The sequence below is a fragment of the Leucopleurus acutus genome (genome assembly GCF_964270905.1).
Source record: "Leucopleurus acutus genome assembly, chromosome: 13".
NCBI classification, from domain to species: Eukaryota; Metazoa; Chordata; class Mammalia; order Artiodactyla; family Delphinidae; genus Leucopleurus; species Leucopleurus acutus.
The window spans coordinates 23,495,312-23,517,126 of NC_139155.1; the positions used below are offsets into that span (position 1 = coordinate 23,495,312).

Consider the following 21,815-nt stretch of genomic DNA (forward strand, 5'->3'; position numbering starts at 1 on the left):
GCATCAGCAGGCGGACTCTCAACTACTGTGCCACCAGGGAAGCCCCACAATCCACTTTCTTGATTGAGTTCAGTTTAATGACCTTTTAATAAGCCCCTACAATGTCTGAGACACTGTATTAGGCCATTAGGATATAAAAATGAGCATAATGCAGGCAGCTTATAGTTGAGAGAAAAAACGACAGAGTAAACAGAAAACCAGAAAACCTGTAACAGGTTCTAAGCATGCAGTGCATAGAAGCACGGCATGAAGGAAGAATACTTAGCCCATGGTGGGAATCTGGGGATGACCAAGCAATGCCTCGGCTGAGTGCTTACACAGTTCATCCAATAAGACTTACATTCAACAGTCAAAGAAATTTTAAATTCCATTTTATAAACTGATATGTAATAGAGAAAAATACTGATCTGGAGACCAAAGTTTTAGTGCTTGCTCGGTCACTACTGGCTATATGAAATATTCACAAATCTTGGGCAAGTTGCTTAACATCTCTGTGCTTGTTTTTCTCATGTAAAAAAGGAACTTCTACTCAGTGTTTCCCCATGTGGAGGTATGTGGACATAGCCTTAGGAATCCATGAGTTCTAAAAGAATTAAACATTTTTTTCTTTTTGTTTCCTTGACCCTCCAGGGACTGAGTCAATGGACAGATTCTTAGGTTTCCATACTGAGTTTTGAGAGAGACACACTTGCAATCTTTAAGATTACTTCTCACTCTAAAAAATTATGAGTTCTAATCAGTGAAGAAGCTAATACAGACATCCTTTTCCTAACCATAAAAACTGCTTGAGACTTAAAACAGTAAGTTTACTATTTAACATTTCACAGAGCTCCTCCAAGAAATTGGCAAAATTACAAGAAAAATTATAGCTTCAAATCTTACAGCTATATAGGAAATGAAATAGTCCCTCTTTTAAAGACTTTTACATTTTCTGCTCTGAACTTAATGCCATGTTGCACAGTCTGATGTCAGCTATGCAACGCCTGATTCTTAAAAACATACCAAAGGCTTACAGCTTTGTTGCCAGTGAAAATCTTTAACTCTGCATAGGATTTTCTTGGTCTATCAAATAACCTTGGTCTTTTTCAGGTTTCGAGCCCACCAGTTATACCAACTCTAAAAGCAAAGCATGCTCAATCACACAGCTTCTAGAAGTTAGAAGTACAAGCAACATCCATTAACAAAGCTTTACACACTGTCTCTAAAAGCTACCACCTACAACACAGGGAACATAGCCAATATTTTATAATAACCATAAATAGAGTATAACCTTTAAAAATTGTGAATCACTACATTTACACCTGTCACTTAGATGCTATTGCACATCAGATATACTCCAATTTAAAAAAAGCTATCATAGAAAACATTATATATGCTGAAGGCTAGGTAAAATCTGTCATTTCATTTTGAGTAATCCTGCATGGAAGTTATGACTGGCATTACACAGGTAAGTAACAGAATGACTTGACAACAACTTTACTTACCAATTATAGCTGAAGGCTTAAGTATATTTACTGCATCTTCAAAAGTATCAGGTACGCTCTCTGGGGCTAAGTGAGCAAATGGTTCCTGATGACTGTCTATTGTAGCTTTCCGCCCCTGAATTTTTAGATAAAATACAGTTTTTTAGTAATTGCTTATTAAGGATTAATTGAAAAGACATCATTATAAGTCACATATTGTTTCTACAATAAGAATATCGTTTCATTTTCATGTACCTTTTTTTTTTTAATTTTTATTTGCGGTACACGGGCCTCTCACTGTTGTGGCCTCTCCTGTTGCGGAGCACAGGCTCCGGACGCGCAGGCTCGGCGGCCATGGCTCACGGGCCCAGCCGTTCCGCGGCATGTGGGACACGAACCTGTGTTCCCTGCATCGGCAGGCGGACTCTCAACCACTGCGCCACCAGGGAAGCCCAATGTACCTTTCTTTTTAACCCATATCTTCCAATTCTATCTTCATATTGCTCATAAACCCAAATATAAAATACAAATCAAATTCCATTATAACCAGAAACTTACTAATCCCTCTCAGAAACTCATTTACTCTGTGAAGTCCCCCTAAATCCAATAGGGCACAAAGGCCCACAATCCCTTATCTGGGCTAGCTGTGTTTTAAAATTCAGAATTTCATATTTTAGAACTGTCTTATGATAATATATCACAAATACCCTCGCAATGGGCACTCCACAACTGAACAGAACTTATGAATAGTCACACCAAGTACAAAAGGTGAAGATTAGAAATACCCTCTTTGGTCTTGCTACCAAAGTTAGTAGGTAAGTTCAGGTCTGTCAGATTTATAACCAAATGAATTTGAAGAAAAACTCAGGGATTTCAGAGTTTTTAGGATTTCAGAATTTCAGATAGACATCATGGACTTACACTACCAAAAGTTCAGAAACAAGAGGAAAGGGGAATTTTGGTTCAAGATAGCTGAATGAAGGAACATACTTTCCTCACCAAATCCCAGGTCAAAAACTGTAAAAATTAACTCCTTAGTAGTGTCACAAGGGCAGGAGATATACCACTGACACACTAGAACAATGAAGAATTTCTCAACAATGTAAAGCAGACAAAAACATGTGGAATGCAAAAACCAACCAGGCTGAGAAATCCTTATTTTGTTAAAAGAGAAGACCTCCCATGCAACGGTGACTTTTTCCATCAGAACTTCAGAATAACCCCAGGTAAGGACCAGCAGGGGCTGGGAAAAGTAGTACACCATCATCACTTGGGAAGTAATTAAATGAGTGAAATACAGCCTCAACAGATCCAAGTTCTCAGAACAGTGGTTTCACATGCCTGCTCCCAGGAAGACCACAGCTCTGCCATGAGGGCTTCAACAGGAAACTCTCAAAATCTCAGAAAGGAGGGCTGTGTTTTGGGTCCTCAGGAGAGATACGAAGCCTAAAACTCATCTTAAAAGAAAAATATACCCTGAACTTGCAGATGCACAGGGTTTCTTCTCACTTGTATTCATTCTAAACTCGACTCATTACAAATATGATAAAGAATCACAAAACATTTATAAAAACCAACATCCCAAAAAGAAACACCAACATAACTGTGTACTAGTAAAAACAGATACACCTCCCAATAGCCTTCCAAGTACAATGTCTTGTAATCCTTGTATCTTACATACAAGCAAATATGGCAGTTACAGCTTTGGGAGGCAGCACAGTTGAATGATTAAGAGCATAGGATTCACAGTCAGGCTACCTGGGTTTGAATCCTACCTCCATCACTTATAAGGTGATGATCTTGGAAAAGTGAGCTGACCTTTTTAAACTTCTTTCCCTCATTTGTAAAATTTCACTGAATTTTTGATAAGATCAAATGAGACTTTTTAAAAAAACTTTAAATGAGATAATACCTGTAAAGTCTTATCACAATGTCTGGTACATTTTTAAATACTTAAAAAAATTAGTTATAATTTAAGCATTCAAGATTTTTCATTCACATACTTTAATTTTTCATTTTATTTTTTGTACTAATAGAATACTGGTACTAATTAAGAAAAGATTTCAGAACTGGAGCAAAGTACACTAGCATAAGCTTGCCCAAAGGTGTAGATGACAAGTAACCTCTATATCAATATATATGGCAAAAATACAGCAGCATTGTGTACTGGATAAGTTCAACTATGAGACAGTTTACCTACATTTCAATGTGTTACACAGTATAAGATATAAGGCATTTCTTAAGCTACTAAAAATGGCAATCAATGATAGGAAGGCAGGTAGGTCCAAAGGATACCAAGTTGATCTGGGATAAAACTCTTTATTATCCATCATTTGACCTTAGGAATATGTGCCTTTTTCTGGGGAAAAGGTCCTTAGATTTCCATGAGATTCCTACAAGAGATTATGATCTCCAAAGGGTTAAAGAATTTCTGCTCAAATATCAGATGTCCTGCTAATGATTTAATTAGAAACTTCTGAATTCCTATGAAAAACCAGTAGGTTTTAGACGGGTCAAGAGTCAGAGAATAAAGCAAGAAAGAATAAGTCTGGTGCCAACACAGAGATTATGATTTGAATATTAAAAAAACCTAAACATATCACTATAACAACATTCTTTTGCTTCTCCAAATTTTAAGTACCTTACCTTAAATAATAAACCAAATTTGTCAACCATCCAAATTTTCTTTTGCGCCTCTTCTTCTGAGAGGCCATTTTCCACCATAGCCATAACTATAAGATTTGCAATTCCAAGAGCAGCCTGTGCAACAAAACATAAATTTTGAAAAACAAGGACTAGAGTATGACGCAATACTAAATTACTTTATTTATGAGAATTATGTTATGAGGAATACTGGGCCTATTCTTCCCTTACAAAGCACACAAAGTTTGATTCTTTGTGATATTCTTTCCAAACATTTGAAATTACCTATTCACAACACTGATCTTGAATTCACACCCTCTATCTCAACAAAATTATAAGTTCATTATACCCCATTTTCCAATTCTAAAGGAGAGTGTTGGTTTTCAATCCTAAAAGCTTATAGGAACTTTACCTCTCCTGCTCCAAGAAATAAGATTCTGTGTTCTGAGATCGGTTTACCAATGACTTTTTGGGCTGCAAGCAGACCGGCTAGAGCAACTGCAGCTGTCCCTGTAAGACAAGTAAAACATTGTAAAGTAAAAAGTAGGCACATTAAAAAAAATTTTAAGTAGGAATCAAAAACCTAAGGTTTTCTTTTGCTTTACCTTGAATATCATCATTGAAGGTACAGTATTTTTCTCGATATTTTCTCAAGAACCTGAATGCATTATGATTTCCAAAGTCTTCAAACTGAATAAGTGTGTTCTGTCCATATCTAAAAACAGCAAAGCTCATAATAGTTGTGTTGAAAATACCACTTTTAAACAGCTTTCCTGTCTAATAGTCCTTATGATCACATTTTAAAATAATGTACAAAGTTCGTTTAAGGTCATCTGGCAATTTTCAGTCTGTGAAAGACTAGAACTCAAAATGTAGAAAAATCTATTACTCATTCAGAAAAATATATGGGGTTCTTAAAATGAATGTAGCACTATGATGGGCCTATGGGATATTAATCTGCATAAACTATTACCAAGTGTCTAGGAGGGTGTCCAGCACAAGTGACTTCCTAAAAAGCAAGAGATTTTGTCTCTGAGTCTCAAAAAGTATATATTTGATATGTGAATTTTCATTACATTCACAGTTAAACAGCAACACAGGAAAGTATATATTAAATAAGAGGTTAAAGAATAATTGCTGTATGAGTTGACTGGCATTCAGAAAAAGATATCAATCATCTTGGTGGGGTGGAGTAAGGGAAGGCTTGAAAAGGAGGTGGGACTTTATTTGGGTCCTGAAAGAACAACAAAAAGTAAAGCGGTAGAAAGAAAAACAAGGTGTATTTTGCTGACCCTGAATTTTCAACAGTCTGGCTATACATTTCAGGGTCTATATGAAAGTATAAGGGAGAAGTTGGTTAAGGTAGGTTGGAGCCAGATAACGGAGAACGATGAATGCAAAATTAGGGAATGGGGACTTTATTCCGTATCTGATCTAGAATCACTGAAGGCTAGAGAAGGGAAGAATTCATCTGAGACTCTCTTTAGGAAGGATAAACCTGCCAGCGATACACAGCATATATCAACCTGGGGAGAGATGAGAAAGAAGGACAAATAGCTGGGCAGCTATTATGAGAGGACGACAAGAAGATCTGAAGCAGAAGCCACAGGAAGTGAAAGGGACAATTATGAGACATCAGAATGAACAAAAAGAAGTTGACGATGAGGACCACCTGGGAAGTGAGAGAGATGCTGTTAAAATGCCAAGGCAGCCTGGATGACTAAGAGATACTATCTGATTGTCCAAGGTAAGGAAATGAGGGGAAGGGGAGGAGATGGCAATTTTGGGGAAGATAAAAAGTTTAGTTTTAGATATGTCAACTTTGATTCTGAAAAGGAGTTAATTTTTTTTTTTTTTTTGCGGTACGCGGGCCTCTCACTGTTGTGGCCTCTCCCGTTGCGGAGCACAGGCTCCAGACGCGCAGGCTCAGCGGCCATGGCTCACGGGCCCAGCCACTTGGTGGCATGTGGGATCTTCCCGGACCGGGAAACGAACCCGTGTCCCCTGCATCGGCAGGCGGACTCTCAACCACTGCGCCACCAGGGAAGCCCAGGAGTTAATTTTTTACTATCTTCCATGTACCAATAATCTACAAGGTAGGGCAGGGCTAGATCATAGAGTTTGGACTTTACCCTATGGCAACATGAAACCACTGATAGATTTCAAACAAAAGAATGATATAACAAAGTGCATGTTTTTAAAAGACTAAGCTGGTGGTAAGGTGGAGAGGAAATGGAGAGAAGTTGGAGGAAGGTTTTAAAGAATCCAAAAGAGAGATGAAGATCTGCAGAAAGGCTGTGGCAACGGAAAAGAGGAGATATATTTCTGAGGCATTTAAGGGATAGTACCAACTGGATGTAAGGATTGAGTGACACTATACGGGGTTGATGGAGGAGGAGAAAGAGTCAAAGATTAGACCAAGATCAAAGGTCTGGCGACAACCCTGTCAACCATGTTAATGCCATTATTAGAGGCTGGATTTACAGAAGATAGGCAATTTAGAAAGGGAAGGAGTTGTTCTGGACATGAATATGAAGGAGCAACAAAATGTCTGGATGGAGGATTTCAACTGTTGGGAACCCAAGCCTCAGAGGGATGTGGGACTACCGAGATGGGTATTCATGGACTTAGGAGTCACGTGCATAAAGGTCATAGCTTACAAGACTATGAGAAGAGAAGAGAACTATGTATTCACCCACATTTAATAAGAGAGGAAGAAAAACCAGTGGAGATGACAAAGGAAAGAAAAAAGGTGGGAGAAAGACCAAGTTAGGAAAGTCTTTTAGTGGTCAAGAGAAAACAATTTCAAGGATGTAGGAGTGGAAAACCTGGTCAGATGCTGCAAAGAGGAGGAGAGAGAAGAAGACCAAATGGTCAGAATTTAAAACACGAAAGCTGCACAAGGGTTTCACTGGAATGGTGGAGTCAGCCTGGATGCCAAGGGCTGAAAGAACCGCACAGTGAGGGGATTTTAGGAGCAGTGAGTGCAGACTTCAAGATTTCAGTGTGCTCAAGATGTCAGATAACTCAGGAAGGCAAGGCAGAGGGTATCACCACAGGCAGGAAAGAACCTAAGTTCTCCAAAATTTAATCTCCTTCTACCTATCTTCACAAAAGATAAAGGAAAACAAAACTGTGGTTCCTTTTTTTTTTTTAAGAGATGCTTTCATATACTCAAACTTTTAAAAAATACCTGTCAGTAATGGCCTTCATAAACTCATCAATCAGATCATCGTAACGTTGTGATCGATCTCTTTTCTGATATAAACCCATGTAAAATGGATCTTTTAAGAGTGCCTATAAAAGAGAACAAACGTAAAAATAAAAGCATTCTGTTATATAACCAGTTTAAACACATTCTATAAAACGAAAATTGTAAAATAAAGAAGTTAATAATTTTTAAAACTTTATTGCCCTTCTTCAAAAAACTTAATAGTATTAATTTACTATTATTTGCATAAATATTAAAAGGCGTTTAAGACAAAGGCTAATATCTAATCACAGAATTTTCTCTTCTTATATTTCTTCAAAAGAGGAATGTAATAAAGCAGTTTTTTTTTTTTTTTAATATGGGAGAAGGGTCAAAGGGGGAAAATGATTTTACTCACTGGATTATCAGTTCCTACATCAATACACACAGGCAGGCATCTATCAGGCCGTATTCCAGCACAAGCTGTATACAAACAAAGTTTTCCTACTGGGATTCCCATTCCATAGACACCCAGATCTCCAAGACCCAGAATTCTCTCTCCATCAGTCACCACAACAGCCTTAATTACAAATAAGATAAAGTAAAATAAATTATAAGTTGTCCAAAATGGAGCACTTAAGAAACACATTCACAAAAAGATTCTCTTCATCACAAAATAGCACGTATTAGATTATTCCATTCACATGAACATGTAAAGCTACAGAGAGAGAAGTGCATTAGTGGTTGTCTAGGGCTGAGTGGGGAGTGACACTAACGGGTACAGGGCTTTTCTGGCAGGGTGGGGATGAGGGAGCTGTGATGAAAATGTTCTCAATGACGATGGCTGCACAACTCCGTGAATATACTACAAATTACTGAATTTACATTTTAAGCCAGTGAATTGCATTGTATGTGAATTTTATCTCAGAAAAGCTACTGTTAAAAACAAAACAGAAAACCTCAAAAAAAGATTCTCTTCACATAGTTTCACTCTCACTTTTAAAAATAAAATTGTTTCTTAACTAACTTTCAAAGTTAACCAACCAAGAATACTTAAAATTCTAGGGTTTCTAGAATATAGATGTAAAGAGGAGAATTAACTAGATTTGATTTCCCTGTGTCTTTGGTTTAGGAGTAGAATGCTTCTGACTAGAGGATCAACTTGAATATGTTCACAATGACTAAAAAGGGGAGAGGGGAACTTCTGATAAAGATTAACCCTAAGAGAAAAAAAGAGTTTAGAAATAACATGTTACTCCAAATAATAACTGAAGCCAAACAAGAAAAACCTTAGCAATGGAGAAAAAAATCTAGAATAAAAAATACACCTACAAGGTTTTAAGAGGATACTATGAATTTAATTATCTGACCAAAATTTTTTTAGGTTATTAGAACAAATGATAATTCATCAAAGATTATTTTGGTGAGGAAAACACACAATAAAGGCAACTGAGATTACTGCCTGTAATAAACACTAAAGCCTACCAAAAGATCTTAAAGAAGTCATTAGTTTTTGTTTTATGAAAGACAGCCAGATTGGCAGCTGTTTATATTTGCTAAATTTGAAATGCTAAGAGTGGTATATTTGCTTAAGGATCTAAATCTATCTTAGAATTAGAAGAAAAAAGACATAATGAATCCTCCCCATTGCCCACCAGAATAAAAGTTTTTATGGCATTTTAATGTATTTTCTTTACCTAGAATAATATTAACTGAAAAAGTAAAGGAAAATAGAGAAGGCAAGAGATACCAGTGGTACTGAAGTGAACAGGCTCACCTTACTAGGCCCAGTTGCTTTCCCAGGGCAAACTCTATACCAGTAACCCATTTTATGATTACTATCATGATTTCCTCAGAGCACTAAATCTACATGTAGGCAAGTACAAAATAAATCAGAGCAACAATGAAAAAAAACTGTTCTTGAAAATTCTGCCTTGTAAGAGGTAACTTACATAGAAAGAAGAAACATTGTGAAAGGAAGGTTGTACTATTAGTACCTTAACATGATTTTCTGGCCAGTTATCCACAATTGATCTAACATGACCTCTGTCTGAGATTGAAATAAATAATCCCCTGCAACAGAACAAAAACACTTTTGCATTTCACAACAGTTTTTGGTTTTTTCTAAGTTTTTGTTCATAATTGGAATATTTAGATATTTTAGTAAAACATCAAGACACTGTCATTTCCAAGCAGATTTACCTAAGTCACACAGGTTTATTTTCAACCACTTCAAACTGTAATTGCATTGTTCACACAGTAGCTGCAACAAAGATTATTATTAAATGATGTGATCATTTTTACCCAAGAAGAAATGTATCCACATCTCCTATTCAAATAAACTCAATATACCTCCACTAAAAAGCAATATAAAGACAACCCACCAATGCAGGAAAGCACGATAAAGCTAAGTAAACTACTGTCAAAAGCCACTGAAACTGAAAATTTGAAATCTGAAGGAGCAGGAAGGGAGAGAAGAAAACTATAGTAATTTCACATAAAAAATCCATCCTTGAAGCATTAGGAAAAAGTAAAAAGTTATTTTAAACATTGTATATTGTTATCCAATTGAGATAATTCAGATTTCAATAAAGGAAGAGAGGAAGGCAGGAAGAGAGACAGAAAAAAGAAACATAGGTTCTAGAAAACAGGCCAAGTAAAGACGAGGGCCAATGGGCTCCCAGTGCCTTCAAACTGATTCTTAACTTTCTCACTGATATCCTTTTTAAAAAATTTATTTTATTGAAGTATAGTTGATTTACAATGTTAATTTCTACTGTACAGCACAGTGATTCAGTTATACATACATATATACATTCTTTATCATATTCTTTTCCATTATGGTTTATCAAAGGCTATTGAATACAGTGCCCTGTGCTATACAGTAGGAACTTGATGCTTATCCATTCTTCTCATCGACATCTTAACTTTGGCATTACTATCCCAGCTTAAATCAGTTTAAACGGTTTCTCAACCAGAGCTTCATAGTAGAATCATCTGCTGAGCTTTTTATTTTATTTATTTACTTATTTATTTTGCGGTACGCGGGTCTCTCACTGTTGTGGCCTCTCCCATTGCAGAGCACAGGCTCCAGACGCGCAGGCTCAGCGGTCATGGCTCACGGGGTCCAGCCGCCCTGCGGCATGTGGGATCTTCCCGGACCGGGGCACGACCCACGTCCCTTGCATGGACAGGCAGACTCTCAACCACTGCGCCACTAGGGGAGCCCATCTGATAAGCTTTTTAAAATGCCAGGGTTCTACCCCAGAGATTCTGATTTAACTAGCTTGGACTTAAACAACCAAGACCTACTGACCATCTTCTATGTAAAAAACAAAACAAACAAAAAACCACTGCCACTGCACAAATGATACACAGTATCTGCCCTCACCCAAAAGCTCTTTATGTTTCATGTGAGTTCTCAACTCTGGGTGCACATCAAAATCACACCAGGAGATTTTATGAAACAGCAACACCTGGGCCCAACTCTAGACTAACTGAATCAGAATCTCTGTGGTTGGGGCCCAGGCATCAGTATCTTTTTGTTTTCCTTTGTCCTTTAATCTGGATTGGGAAGTACTATTATAAGTGAAAATGAAACTATAAAAGAGCTGAACAGCTGGGTTATACCACAGAAGTGCTTAGACATATTAATTGATGGCAGCACATAGGACAGAACAGACAGTGTTCTCAAAGTGTCTTCCGGGGAATACCTGCAACACCATCACCGACGGTGTTCATTACAATCCGGACCTCCAGACCTTTCTCTTTTTCATCAGAATCTTGGGAATAGGAAGGAGAGGAAAGTTGGCAAGGATGAACATTTTAAGTAAGCCCCACAGATGTTTCATACGCACATTAAAGTTTGAAAGCCACTACACTACATGAGAGGAGACTGAAGATAAATGCTATCACACAGTGTTTGCATTTCTACATTTGCATCAATATGTAAGCAGGACATGGGAAAAACATAAGGATTGTGGAAAATGATTACACGTTAGAGGAACAGAGAAGAAAACTCAAATTAAGTAAAAATAGCATTTATACAATGCTTATAAGTTTACAAAAAACTGTCACATCAGTTTCCTCATCTGACCTTCTCAGCAGCTCTTTGAAAGATACTGGTATTCCTACCTTATGATAAACAGATTCGGAGGAATAAAGTAACTTATTCAAAGACTTGAGCCAATGCTCATTCCAGTACCCTTTCCACTTAAAATATTTGGAGGTACTTGAACTATCTGAAAGTAAAATTTGTGTAAATTCATAAAAAAGGACAAACAATAGAAATAAAGCTGATAAAAAAATGAGAATCTATCTCTTAATTGGCCAGATTGTCAAACACTTTTATGATTATTCTGCAGAATATGCCACCAAAATTAAGTATACTGTGGGGTTTTTTTTTTTTTGGTACAAAAATGCCCATTTCCTCTAACAATCATAAATACTTAAAGAAGGTTAGGAATAAATGATGGTATTTCCACAAAATAAAGGATATGACATGTTAGATTTTTATTAATCCCTTTTGGTCCAAATTAAGCTTTTGTGAGGTGGGAAATGTGGTTGGATAAGACTGCAATACATAAAATAGAAATGTAATAGGGGCTATGAAGTGATGTTTTTTCTACGCAATAGTCATTTGCAAATATATTTTTAAAAATAAGCCTTACCTAGGTCTTCTAAAGATGTGTCCATACTGGGAGCAGGCAAGACCAACTGTTGGTGTATATACAATTGGCATTAGACTTTCGATATCATCTTGCAGTATTCTGTAAAACAACTTCTCATTTCTTTCTTGTATTCCCATTATATAGATGTATCTGAAATTAAGCACAGCAAATAATGTCTACATCAGCCAGCATTAGGCTAAAGACTTTGGCCTTTGAAGTCAAATCTAAACATCTAAAATTGAGGACTCCCTCCCCCTGGAAAACAAAACCCTATATTATCATTACATAATACCCAGGACTAAAAATCAACAAAAATAAAAATGTGCTTAAATGGTAGATGGTGATGATGAAAAGAGTAATAACAGAACCAACAGGTAACATTTATTGAGCTCTAACTGTGAGTCAGGCTCTGTATCAGGCACTGGAAACACAAAAATTACCATGAGGCCCCACCTTCAAGGACCTAATCTTCAAGGTGACTGACATGTAAATAAGGAAATAAAGTGGCATTCATTCAAATATTTACAAAATACTACGTGCCAGGTACTATTCTGAACTCCAGGGATGTAAGAAGTGCCCCTGTCCTCGTGGAGTGAGTTTGTTTGTTTATTTATTTACCCATCCATCCATCCATCCATCCATCCATCTGTCTGCAGCACATGGCATGCAGGATCTTAGTTCCCTGACCAGGGATCAAACCCATGCTGCCCTGCAGTAGAAGCAAGGAATCCTAACCACTGGACCACCAGGGAATTTCCCTCATGGAGTTTATAATCCAGGAGGCTTATAGGCATTTTAAGTTCTATACAGGGCACACAGGTAGCACAAAAGGAGGCAATGGTCAATTCACATAAATATATAAATAACAGCTTTTAAAGAATAAAGGTTAGAAAACAGGGAGATGTTGGCCTGAAAAACCAGTAATCACACTGAATTAAATATGTCTAAAACAGACTCATTGCCTTTTCCCCACATTTGTTTCTCCTCTTGTTATCATCTGATCAAATGGGAATCCATCCAGAGTCCATTCTTGATTTCTTCCTCTCCCACCCTCCCCCACCCCAACCTAATAAATCAGTATGTCCCACAGAGACTACCTGTGAAATATCTTTCAAATATTTATTTCCTCCCTCCATCCCCACCCAGCCCAAGCCACCGTCACTTCTCACCTGGGCTACCTCAAGAACCTTTTTTTTTCAAACCTGATTAACAACACAGGCATCAAAGCAACAGCCTTTATTTTATTTTTTTATTTTAGGATTAAAGCTTCTATGTTTGTTTAGTAAACAAACCATTAAGCTAAAAACTACAGAATAAGTAACCAAAGATTAAAAGAGCACAGAGGTATTGTTGAAAAAAATTAAAAATAAATATAGTAAAGTTAGTTTTTTTTTTAATTGGAGTATAGATGTTTTACAGTGTTGTAGTCTCTATTCTCACAATTTTGTTCCCCTGCTCCAATCCTATTCTTCTCTTAAAAACATACCTCTGATCATTTCTATTCTCCCTGAATGGCTTCCAAATGCCAGTTTAATAGGCTTAAGCTCCTAAAATAGTTAACTAGACCTCAATGACTACTTTCCAGCCTCATCTTCATACTGATTACTTCACTTCCTCAAATGCACCACAACTCTGACCTTGGAGTTGCAGCATACGCCAACACACCCTTTGCCTGGAACCCCCTCTGACCAGGCACAGTCCTCTACTCATGCTCTCCAAATGCAGCTCAGTTGGCACACTCTCTGGGGTCCTTTTCTGTCATTCCCTGCCCCCCACCACACATATATACACTTCAGATTTTCCTGTCTTCAGGTCCCGTTAACACTCTCCTCCCTCTTCTTTAACTCTCACGCCACTTCTTGACTTTGTCTTCCCTCCATGGTAACATGAGTTCGAGACTATATATATTTTCATGTATATATATATGCCCCATAATGTAAAGAAACCACTCTCACTAGTCACCAATATCCAGTAATCCCCTATATTTTATCAACCCAATAAATATTTTTAGTTCTACAGTCAGACTGGCCCCTCTACCAGAATACCCTGCCCTTCTTTCTCATTTTGCCTGCTCCTTGTAACATATTGTTTCAAATTCAGCTCAGGCATCACTTCCTCCAGGAAGTGACTCCCCAAGCGCGGCAGGCACCCCTCTTCACATTTTCAGAATGTACTCTACAGGTCCCTCTTTCTCACTGTGCTATACAATGACAGTCATAGTATAGCCATCTATTGATGAGCTCCTAGAAGGCAGGCTAGGCTGTGAGTTACTGCGGTAGCCATACATTCTAATTTGCCCGGGACAGTTTCAGTTACTTCTTTTTTACTCCCCAAAGTGTCTGGGATTGGACGATATATTACATGGCCACCCTATCTATCACCCAGTTTATATCCTCAGTGGCTAGCAATGGCACACACAAAGTAGGTGATCAATAAAAGTTATTGAATAGAATGGGTGCAAATTAGGTGATAGCCTCTGCTTCTAACATTCCATTCAAACCTGAAATGCTCTGTGATTTTAACCATAAAATATTGATTTCTGCTAAATTTTACAATAGTGAAAATAAGTGAAGGAAACAATCATTATAAACCAACTGACTAAAACAAAAGTTTCATTGAGACTGTATATTTCTCATGCGATAATAATCATAATACTCCCAATTTTTCTGATCAGAACACCAATAAAAAAACTAAACATCTAATCAACTCTTACTTTTCCAAAGGGCCATTCAACTTTTTCACATTTCTGTGGAATCGTAAGGCTTGAATATCTTGTGTCTCTATTTTGGGAGGTAGAAGTCCTTGAAGACCAAGCATTTGTCGTTCCTGTAATGTAAATGCCATCCCCTAAAAAGGAAAAAACAAAAGGATTAAAAATTATTACTTACAGGGGTAGCAATGGTGCGTCCTACCAAACATAATTTAAACATAAACTTAAAAAGATCAACAAGATATCATTTTTGCCCGGACTTTCATAAATTTATAAGATTGATCATATCTAGTACTGGGGAGGGTATGGTAAAAGAATTACTCTCACATACCATTGCTGGAATATAAACTGGTTTAGGCTTTTTGAAAGCCAATTTCAAAGTACTCTTAGATTTTTTTAAAATGCACATACTTTATTATTTTTTTAACTGAAGTATAGTTGACTTACAATATTAGTTTCAGGTGTACAACATAGTGATTCAATGTTTTTATAGATTAATCTCCATTTAAAATTATTATAAAATAATGACTATATTTCCCTGTGCCGTACAATATATCCTTGTAGCTTATTTATTTTATACAAAGTAGTTTGTACCTCTTAATCCTCTACCCCTATCTTGCCCCTCTCCCCTTGCCTCTCCTCTCCTCCTAACCACTAGTTTGTTCTCTATATCTGTGAGTCTGTTTTGTTATATCCATTCACTTGTTTTGTTTTTTAGATTCCACATATAAATGACATCACACAGTATTTGCCTTTGTCTGACTTATTTCACTGAGCATAATACTCCAGGTCCACCCATATTGTTGCAAATGGCAGAATTTCATTCTTCTTTATGGCTGAATGATATTCTATTTTGTGTACATATATCTTCTTTACCCATTCATCTTTTGATGGACACTTAGGTCGCTTCCATATCTTGAATGCACACAAAGCAATTCTACTTCTAGTTAGTTATCCTAGAGATATATTCATATATAGAGACGCGTATATGAAGAGATTAGTTGTAGCACTGTTTCCAGTTCTCTTGCCTATTACAAACTAACTAAAAGTCCATCAATTATGGAAGAGTTAGCAACCTATGGTATTTCCATAAAAACACTTAAACATGTATCTCTAAGTGTGCAGTAGAAAGATCTCCCAGATACACAGGAGAAAAAGTCAAGTTGAAAATCAAAACAAATTCACTGTTAATTATTATGTTTAGAGAACCCCCGTAAAGTACATATTATATACAGATGTATGCATACGTTAAAAATGAAATCAACAGAATACAGTTTGAAAGAACACAAACCAAATTAAGAGGCTACTGTGACTGGAAAGGAGTGAGGCTGAACGGAGGGAGGGGGAAGGAAGAATGCTACTTAAGAAAAATTAACCTATGTAATAAATTCTTTTTCAGTTTCTGGTATTCAGCTATGGGTTAAATTTTTTTTTTTTTAATCAAGGATGTCAGTAAAAATGCCAGAGAAAGGACTTCTAAAAATCTTTTCCTCCATAAAAGCAACAAGAACCCTGGCCAAATGATCAGAATTCTGGAAATTAACCAAAGCTTTCAGCAGTTGGAGAGCATTTATTCAAGAAAAACTGCTGAATTTCAGTGAGAACAGCAAGCTTCATGGCATTTTAACTTGCCTTGTTCTTATCTCCCCTCCCCAGCTCCACAGTAACCTTGAAAACGCAATCACTGTGAAACGATCGCTTTGAAAATCAGAGCCTGGCAGTCACTGGAGAAGGCAGGAGGGTTTGGAGATTTTTCTAAAGCCCCATATCCAGGAAACTGTTATTATCTGACCTGGAAGACCCTATCTGCAAGGCTGTCTTTATTTGACCTGACTTGGAGCTCAGGCAGTGTGAACAGCCTTTCCCGCCAGAAGGGTCTGTTGAAAACAATCAGAGGCAATTATTTAACATAGCAGCTCCCCAAGGCAGTAGGTAACAGTTGGGCAAACAACAGGCTAATAACCAAAAAGCTGAAAAGGAAAAGCTGAGAAATGAGATGTCCATGGGGAACTTTGAAATGCTGAGACATATTCCTGAGAACCTAGAAGGTCATATGCACAGCTGTACACATGTCCAGGAAAGACCTGAGAAAGCCCTAAGCTCCCACCTCTGGCTAACCTTGAGGCTCTGTGTAAACAGGAAGTGAAGGCTGATGCCTAGGTGTAAACTGCCTGGCTGAGTCCTGAAGGCACACCCCAGCAGGTACACAAAGCCCCCTGGCAAAGAATGGGAGATTTAATGGTTCTAGGTATTTCAGTTTCTGTTTAATCATTGGCTGATCACTAAGTTAACAAAGCAGAGACTTCAGTAGGCATACATAACAAGAAGAAGGAATTAGTTCAGAAACGACTGGGAGGAATGAATATCTGGTTTCCAGGGCAGCCACATTATTTTAAAAGCCCAGTTTTCAACCAAAAATCATAAGGAATGCAAAAAATAAACAAACAAACAACAACAGCAACAAAACACATAAAGTCTGACTCATATACAGGAAATAAGGGCAGTTAATTGAAATTGCCCCTGGGGAAGCCCAAACATTGTACTTACTAGACAAAGACTTTAGTTATTCTAGGGGAGGGATAAATTGGGAATTTGGGATTAACACACTACTATATAAAAAACAGATAAACAATAAGGACCTACTGTACAGCACAGGGAACTATATTCAATATCTTGTAATAATCTATAATGGAAAAGAATCTGAAAAAGAATATACTTTGCTGTATACCTGAAACATTGTAAATCAACTATACTTCAATTTAAAAAAAGAAAAAAGTTAGTTATTTTAAATATATCAAAAAAACTAAAAAAAAATTGTCTAATGAACTAAAAAGAAGTATGAGAACGACATCCTACTAAATAGAGAATACTGATAAACAGAGAAGATAAAAAAGGAACTAAATAGAAATTCTGGAATTGAAACTACAACAACTGAAATAAAAAATTCACTAAAGGGGCTCAACAAGCAGACTTGAGTGGTGGAAGGAAAAAATCATCAGATTTAAAGATTGGTCAGCTGAGATGATCCAGTCTGAGAAATAGAAAGGAAAAATTAAAAACAACAACAAACAAAAAGAAAAATAAGGAATAAATGTGAACAGACCTGAGAGACCAGCAAAAGTACCAACACGTACATAACAGGAGGCCCAGAGGCGAGGAGAGAAAAGGCTAAAGAATATTTGAAAAAATAATGGCTAAAAACCTCCCAAATTTGATAAGAAGCATTAATCCACACATCCAAGAAGCTCAATAGCTCCAATCAAGAAAAACTCAAAGAACTCTACCCCTACACACATCATATTCAAACTGTCAAAAGCCAGAGACAGCAGAAATCTGAAAGCAAAGAGAAGTGACTCATCACCTGCAGGGGATCCTCAAAAAGAGTAACAGCTGATTTCTTATCAGAAACCACGGAGGCCATAGAGAGTGCTGAAAGAAAAATAACCTGTCAACCACGAATTTCTAAATCCTACAAATTCCTCCTTCAAAAATGGAGAAATTGGGCTTCCCTGGTGGCGCAGTGGTTGGGAATCTGCCTGCCAATGCAGGGGACACGGGTTTGAGCCCTGGTCTGGAAAGATCCCACATGCCGCGGAGCAACTTGCCCCGTGAGCCACAATTACTGAGCCTGCGCATCTGGAGCCTGTGCTCCGCAACAGGAGAGGCTGCGATAGTGAGAGGCCCGCGCACCGCGACGAAGAGTGGCCCCCACTCGCCGCAACTACAGAAAGCCCTCGCACAGAAACGAAGACCCAACACAGCCATAAATAAATAAATAAATAAATAAATGGAGAAATTAAGACATTCCAGATAGACAAAAACAGAGAATTCATTGCTAACAGACTCGTCTCACAAGAAATACTAAAGGGAGTCCTTCAGGCCTAAATTAAAGACATTAGACAATAATTCAAATCCACACAAAGAAACAAAGAACACGGATAAAATGACTGCATAATATAAAAGACAGTATAAATGTACTTTTTGTTTGTAGGTCTTTTTTTCTCTTACCCAATTTAAAAGACAATTCCATAGAGCAGTAATTATAAATCTGTGTTGACGGTCATGCGACGTATAAAATGTAATTTGTACTCTGTAATTTGTATGACGAAGCAGCACAAAAGAAGGAGATGGACCTCTACAGGAGCAAAATTTTGGTGTACTGTTTACATTAAATTGGTATCAAACTGAACTAGACTGTTTTAAAGATGGTAATTGTAATCCCCAGGGCAAACCACTAAGAAAATAACTCAGAAATAGGCAGGAAAAGAAAAAACAAGGGAATTTAAATGGCATCATAGAAAATTTAATACAAATGAAGGGAACAATAGAGTAAAGAGGAACAAAAGGCACATAAGACATTTTAAAACAAATAGCAAAATAGCAGACATAAATCATACCTTATTAGTTATTATACTAATGTAGATGGATTAAACTCTATAATTAAAAGGATTGGAAGAATGGATAAAAAAACATGATCCAATCATATGCTGACTACAACAGACACACTTTGATTCAAAGATACAAATAGGTGGAAAGTTTCAAAGATACAAATAGGTGGAAAGTAAAAGAATGGAAAAAGATACACCATGTCAATAGTAACCAAAGGAGAGCTGGAGTAGCTATGTTAGTAACAGACAAAATAGACTTTGAAACAAACATGTTACTAGAGGAGGGCATTTTGCTGAAAGCATCAATCCATTAAGAAGATACAACAATTATAAACATATTTCGTTAGATAACAAAATACATGAAGCAAAAACTGACAGAATTAGGGAGTAAGACAATTCAACAAGCTGAAAATTTCAATATCTCATTTTCAATAATGGAGAAAACAACTAGACAGAAAATCAACACGGAAAAAGAAGACTTGAACAACACCATAAAGCAACTAGACCTAGCAGACACTCCCCTCAAAAGAAGCAGGATACACATTCTTTTCAAGTGCACAAGAAATATTCCCCAGGACAGACCATTCATCAGGCCATAAAACAAGTCTCAATAAATCTGAAAGGATTTAAGTCACCCAAAGTATGATCTTCAACCACAATGCAATGAGATTAGAAATTAATAATGGGGGACTTTCCTGGTGGCACAGTGGTTAAGAATCCGCCTGCCAACGCAGGGGACACTGGTTCGAGCCCTAGTCCAGGAAGATCCCACATGCCACGGAGCAACTAAGCCTGTGAGCCACAACTACTGAGCCTGCGCTCTAGAGCCTGCAAGCCACAACTACTGAGCCCGCGTGCCACAACTACTGAAGCCCGTGCACCTAGAGCCCGTGCTCCACAACAAGAGAAGCCACCGCATTGAGAAGCCACACACCATGATGAAGAGTAGCCCTCACTCACCGCAACTAGAGAAAGCCCGCGCATGGCGACGAAGACCCAATGCAGCCATAAATAAATAAATTAATTAAATAAATTTAAAAAATTAAAAATAAAAGAAATTAATAATGGACATTTGGGGAATTCACAAATACTTTGTTCTTAAACAACACACTCCTAAAAACCAATTGGTCAGAGAAGAAAGCACAGGGAAATTAGAAGATACTTCCAGATGAATTAAAACACACATACCAAAACTTATAGGATACAGTGAAAATAATGCTAAGGGAAATTTGTAGCTGTAAATGTAACTTTAAAAGGCAGAATGATTTCAAATCAATTGCCTAACCTTCCATCTTAAGAAACTAGGGGGGAAAAGGAACAAACTAAACCTGAAGCAAGAAGGAAGGAAATAATAAAGATTACAGTGAAAATAAATAAATAAAATAGAAAAAAACAATTGGAAAAATTAAAAGATTAAACCAAAAGTTGGTTCTTTGTAAAGACCTACAAAATTCATGAACTTTTATAATGAAAAAAGGGGGAGAAGACTCAAATCACTAAATCCTTTGTGCCTCATGTTGCTCCTTACAAGATTTTATCTAAGGCTGGAAAATATAAAGGGGTTAAAACCCCTGTATTTTTATACAGTTTTAAATGAACTGTGTTCATTTAAAAGTGCTTTACCTATCCTATTGCCAAAGATAAATGAGTAGCTACACATGGTTTCACTGCCTATCTCCCATTTAGATTTAAGAGACACTCAAAAGTGTTTTATTTATAATGTACAGTAGAAATTAAAATGATTATTAAAGAAATAATTTTATGTATTAAGTATTTATGTTAATAGTTGATAAAATTCTTAAATTTGCTGGCCTGGTGTAAGTGAAGACAACATAGTTTAAAATAGATGTCTTGATTAGCTCTTTAACAGTCAGCAGAAACAACCTTCCTCTCACCTGCCCTTCTCCTACTCTTTTCTGTCTTCCAATGCCACTTGTTCCACCAAACCTCTTTTGCTCATCTACACAACCGCAATGCCCTCCCGATTTACACAGAAGTGTACCTCCCTCTGCAACAGAGCAGGACTCTATGGTCTTTGCCCACCCCCATGTCCTCAGTCAAAGGAGACCACATAATAATTGTTTAGTCTAAGCATAGTCAAGGCCCTTTAGTGCCTCCTTAAGGGCTACAGATAACATTCTGAGCTGTATCCTGGGGGCTGTCTTATAGATACTGAAACACTCACCAGGTGGAAGAAGTTAACTATGTGATGACCAGGCTGTAGCCATGACATAAGCTGCCACAATTGCGAGAACTGGCCTCAAAGAAATGAGAACCGACCCTGGAACTGAAGATTAACTGTACCTAAAACAATCAAGGTGACACTGGTCGGACCACCAATGACCAATGTCAAGATGACTGTCAGAGCTGACTGTGCTGCTTCTGCATGTAGGCGCCTCCCTCGACCTATGAAAGCTCTTGCCCACTGGTTGTGGGGGGCGTGTATGCCTTTGGACGGGCATCTGCCCTCCCCCCTCATTGCTGGCATCCAAAATAAAGCAAACTTAACTTTCCATCAATCTTGCCTCTTTAATGGCTTTTGAGCAGCGAGCAGCTGGACCCTACTTTCAGTTACACTTCGGCTGATCTTGAGCTATTTTCCTTTAGATACATGCCATTTCTCCACATGAGTCAATATTGATAAAAATCCCTTAACTAGACTCTTCAGTGTGCAGGTAAGCATACTAGGGGGGGAAATAAAAGGCCCCTTCTATTTCTTTCCCTCCAAGAGCAGTTAGAATAATCCATCAG

General features: G+C 37.4%; 1 protein-coding gene across 1 annotated transcript in view; it reads right to left on the reverse strand.

Moving 5' to 3' along the window:
* ME2 (malic enzyme 2) overlaps positions 1–21,815 on the reverse strand; it is a 53,887-nt gene that overhangs the window by 17,949 nt on the left and 14,123 nt on the right. The window contains exons 3-11 of the mRNA XM_082852464.1: positions 14,680–14,813; positions 11,967–12,116; positions 9,294–9,369; positions 7,715–7,876; positions 7,300–7,403; positions 4,712–4,821; positions 4,519–4,616; positions 4,110–4,223; positions 1,485–1,599 (exon numbers count right to left, since the gene is read on the reverse strand). Of these exons, the coding sequence (XP_082708590.1) occupies positions 1,485–1,599; positions 4,110–4,223; positions 4,519–4,616; positions 4,712–4,821; positions 7,300–7,403; positions 7,715–7,876; positions 9,294–9,369; positions 11,967–12,116; positions 14,680–14,813 (1,063 nt within the window). The remainder of the gene's footprint in view (positions 1–1,484; positions 1,600–4,109; positions 4,224–4,518; positions 4,617–4,711; positions 4,822–7,299; positions 7,404–7,714; positions 7,877–9,293; positions 9,370–11,966; positions 12,117–14,679; positions 14,814–21,815) is intronic.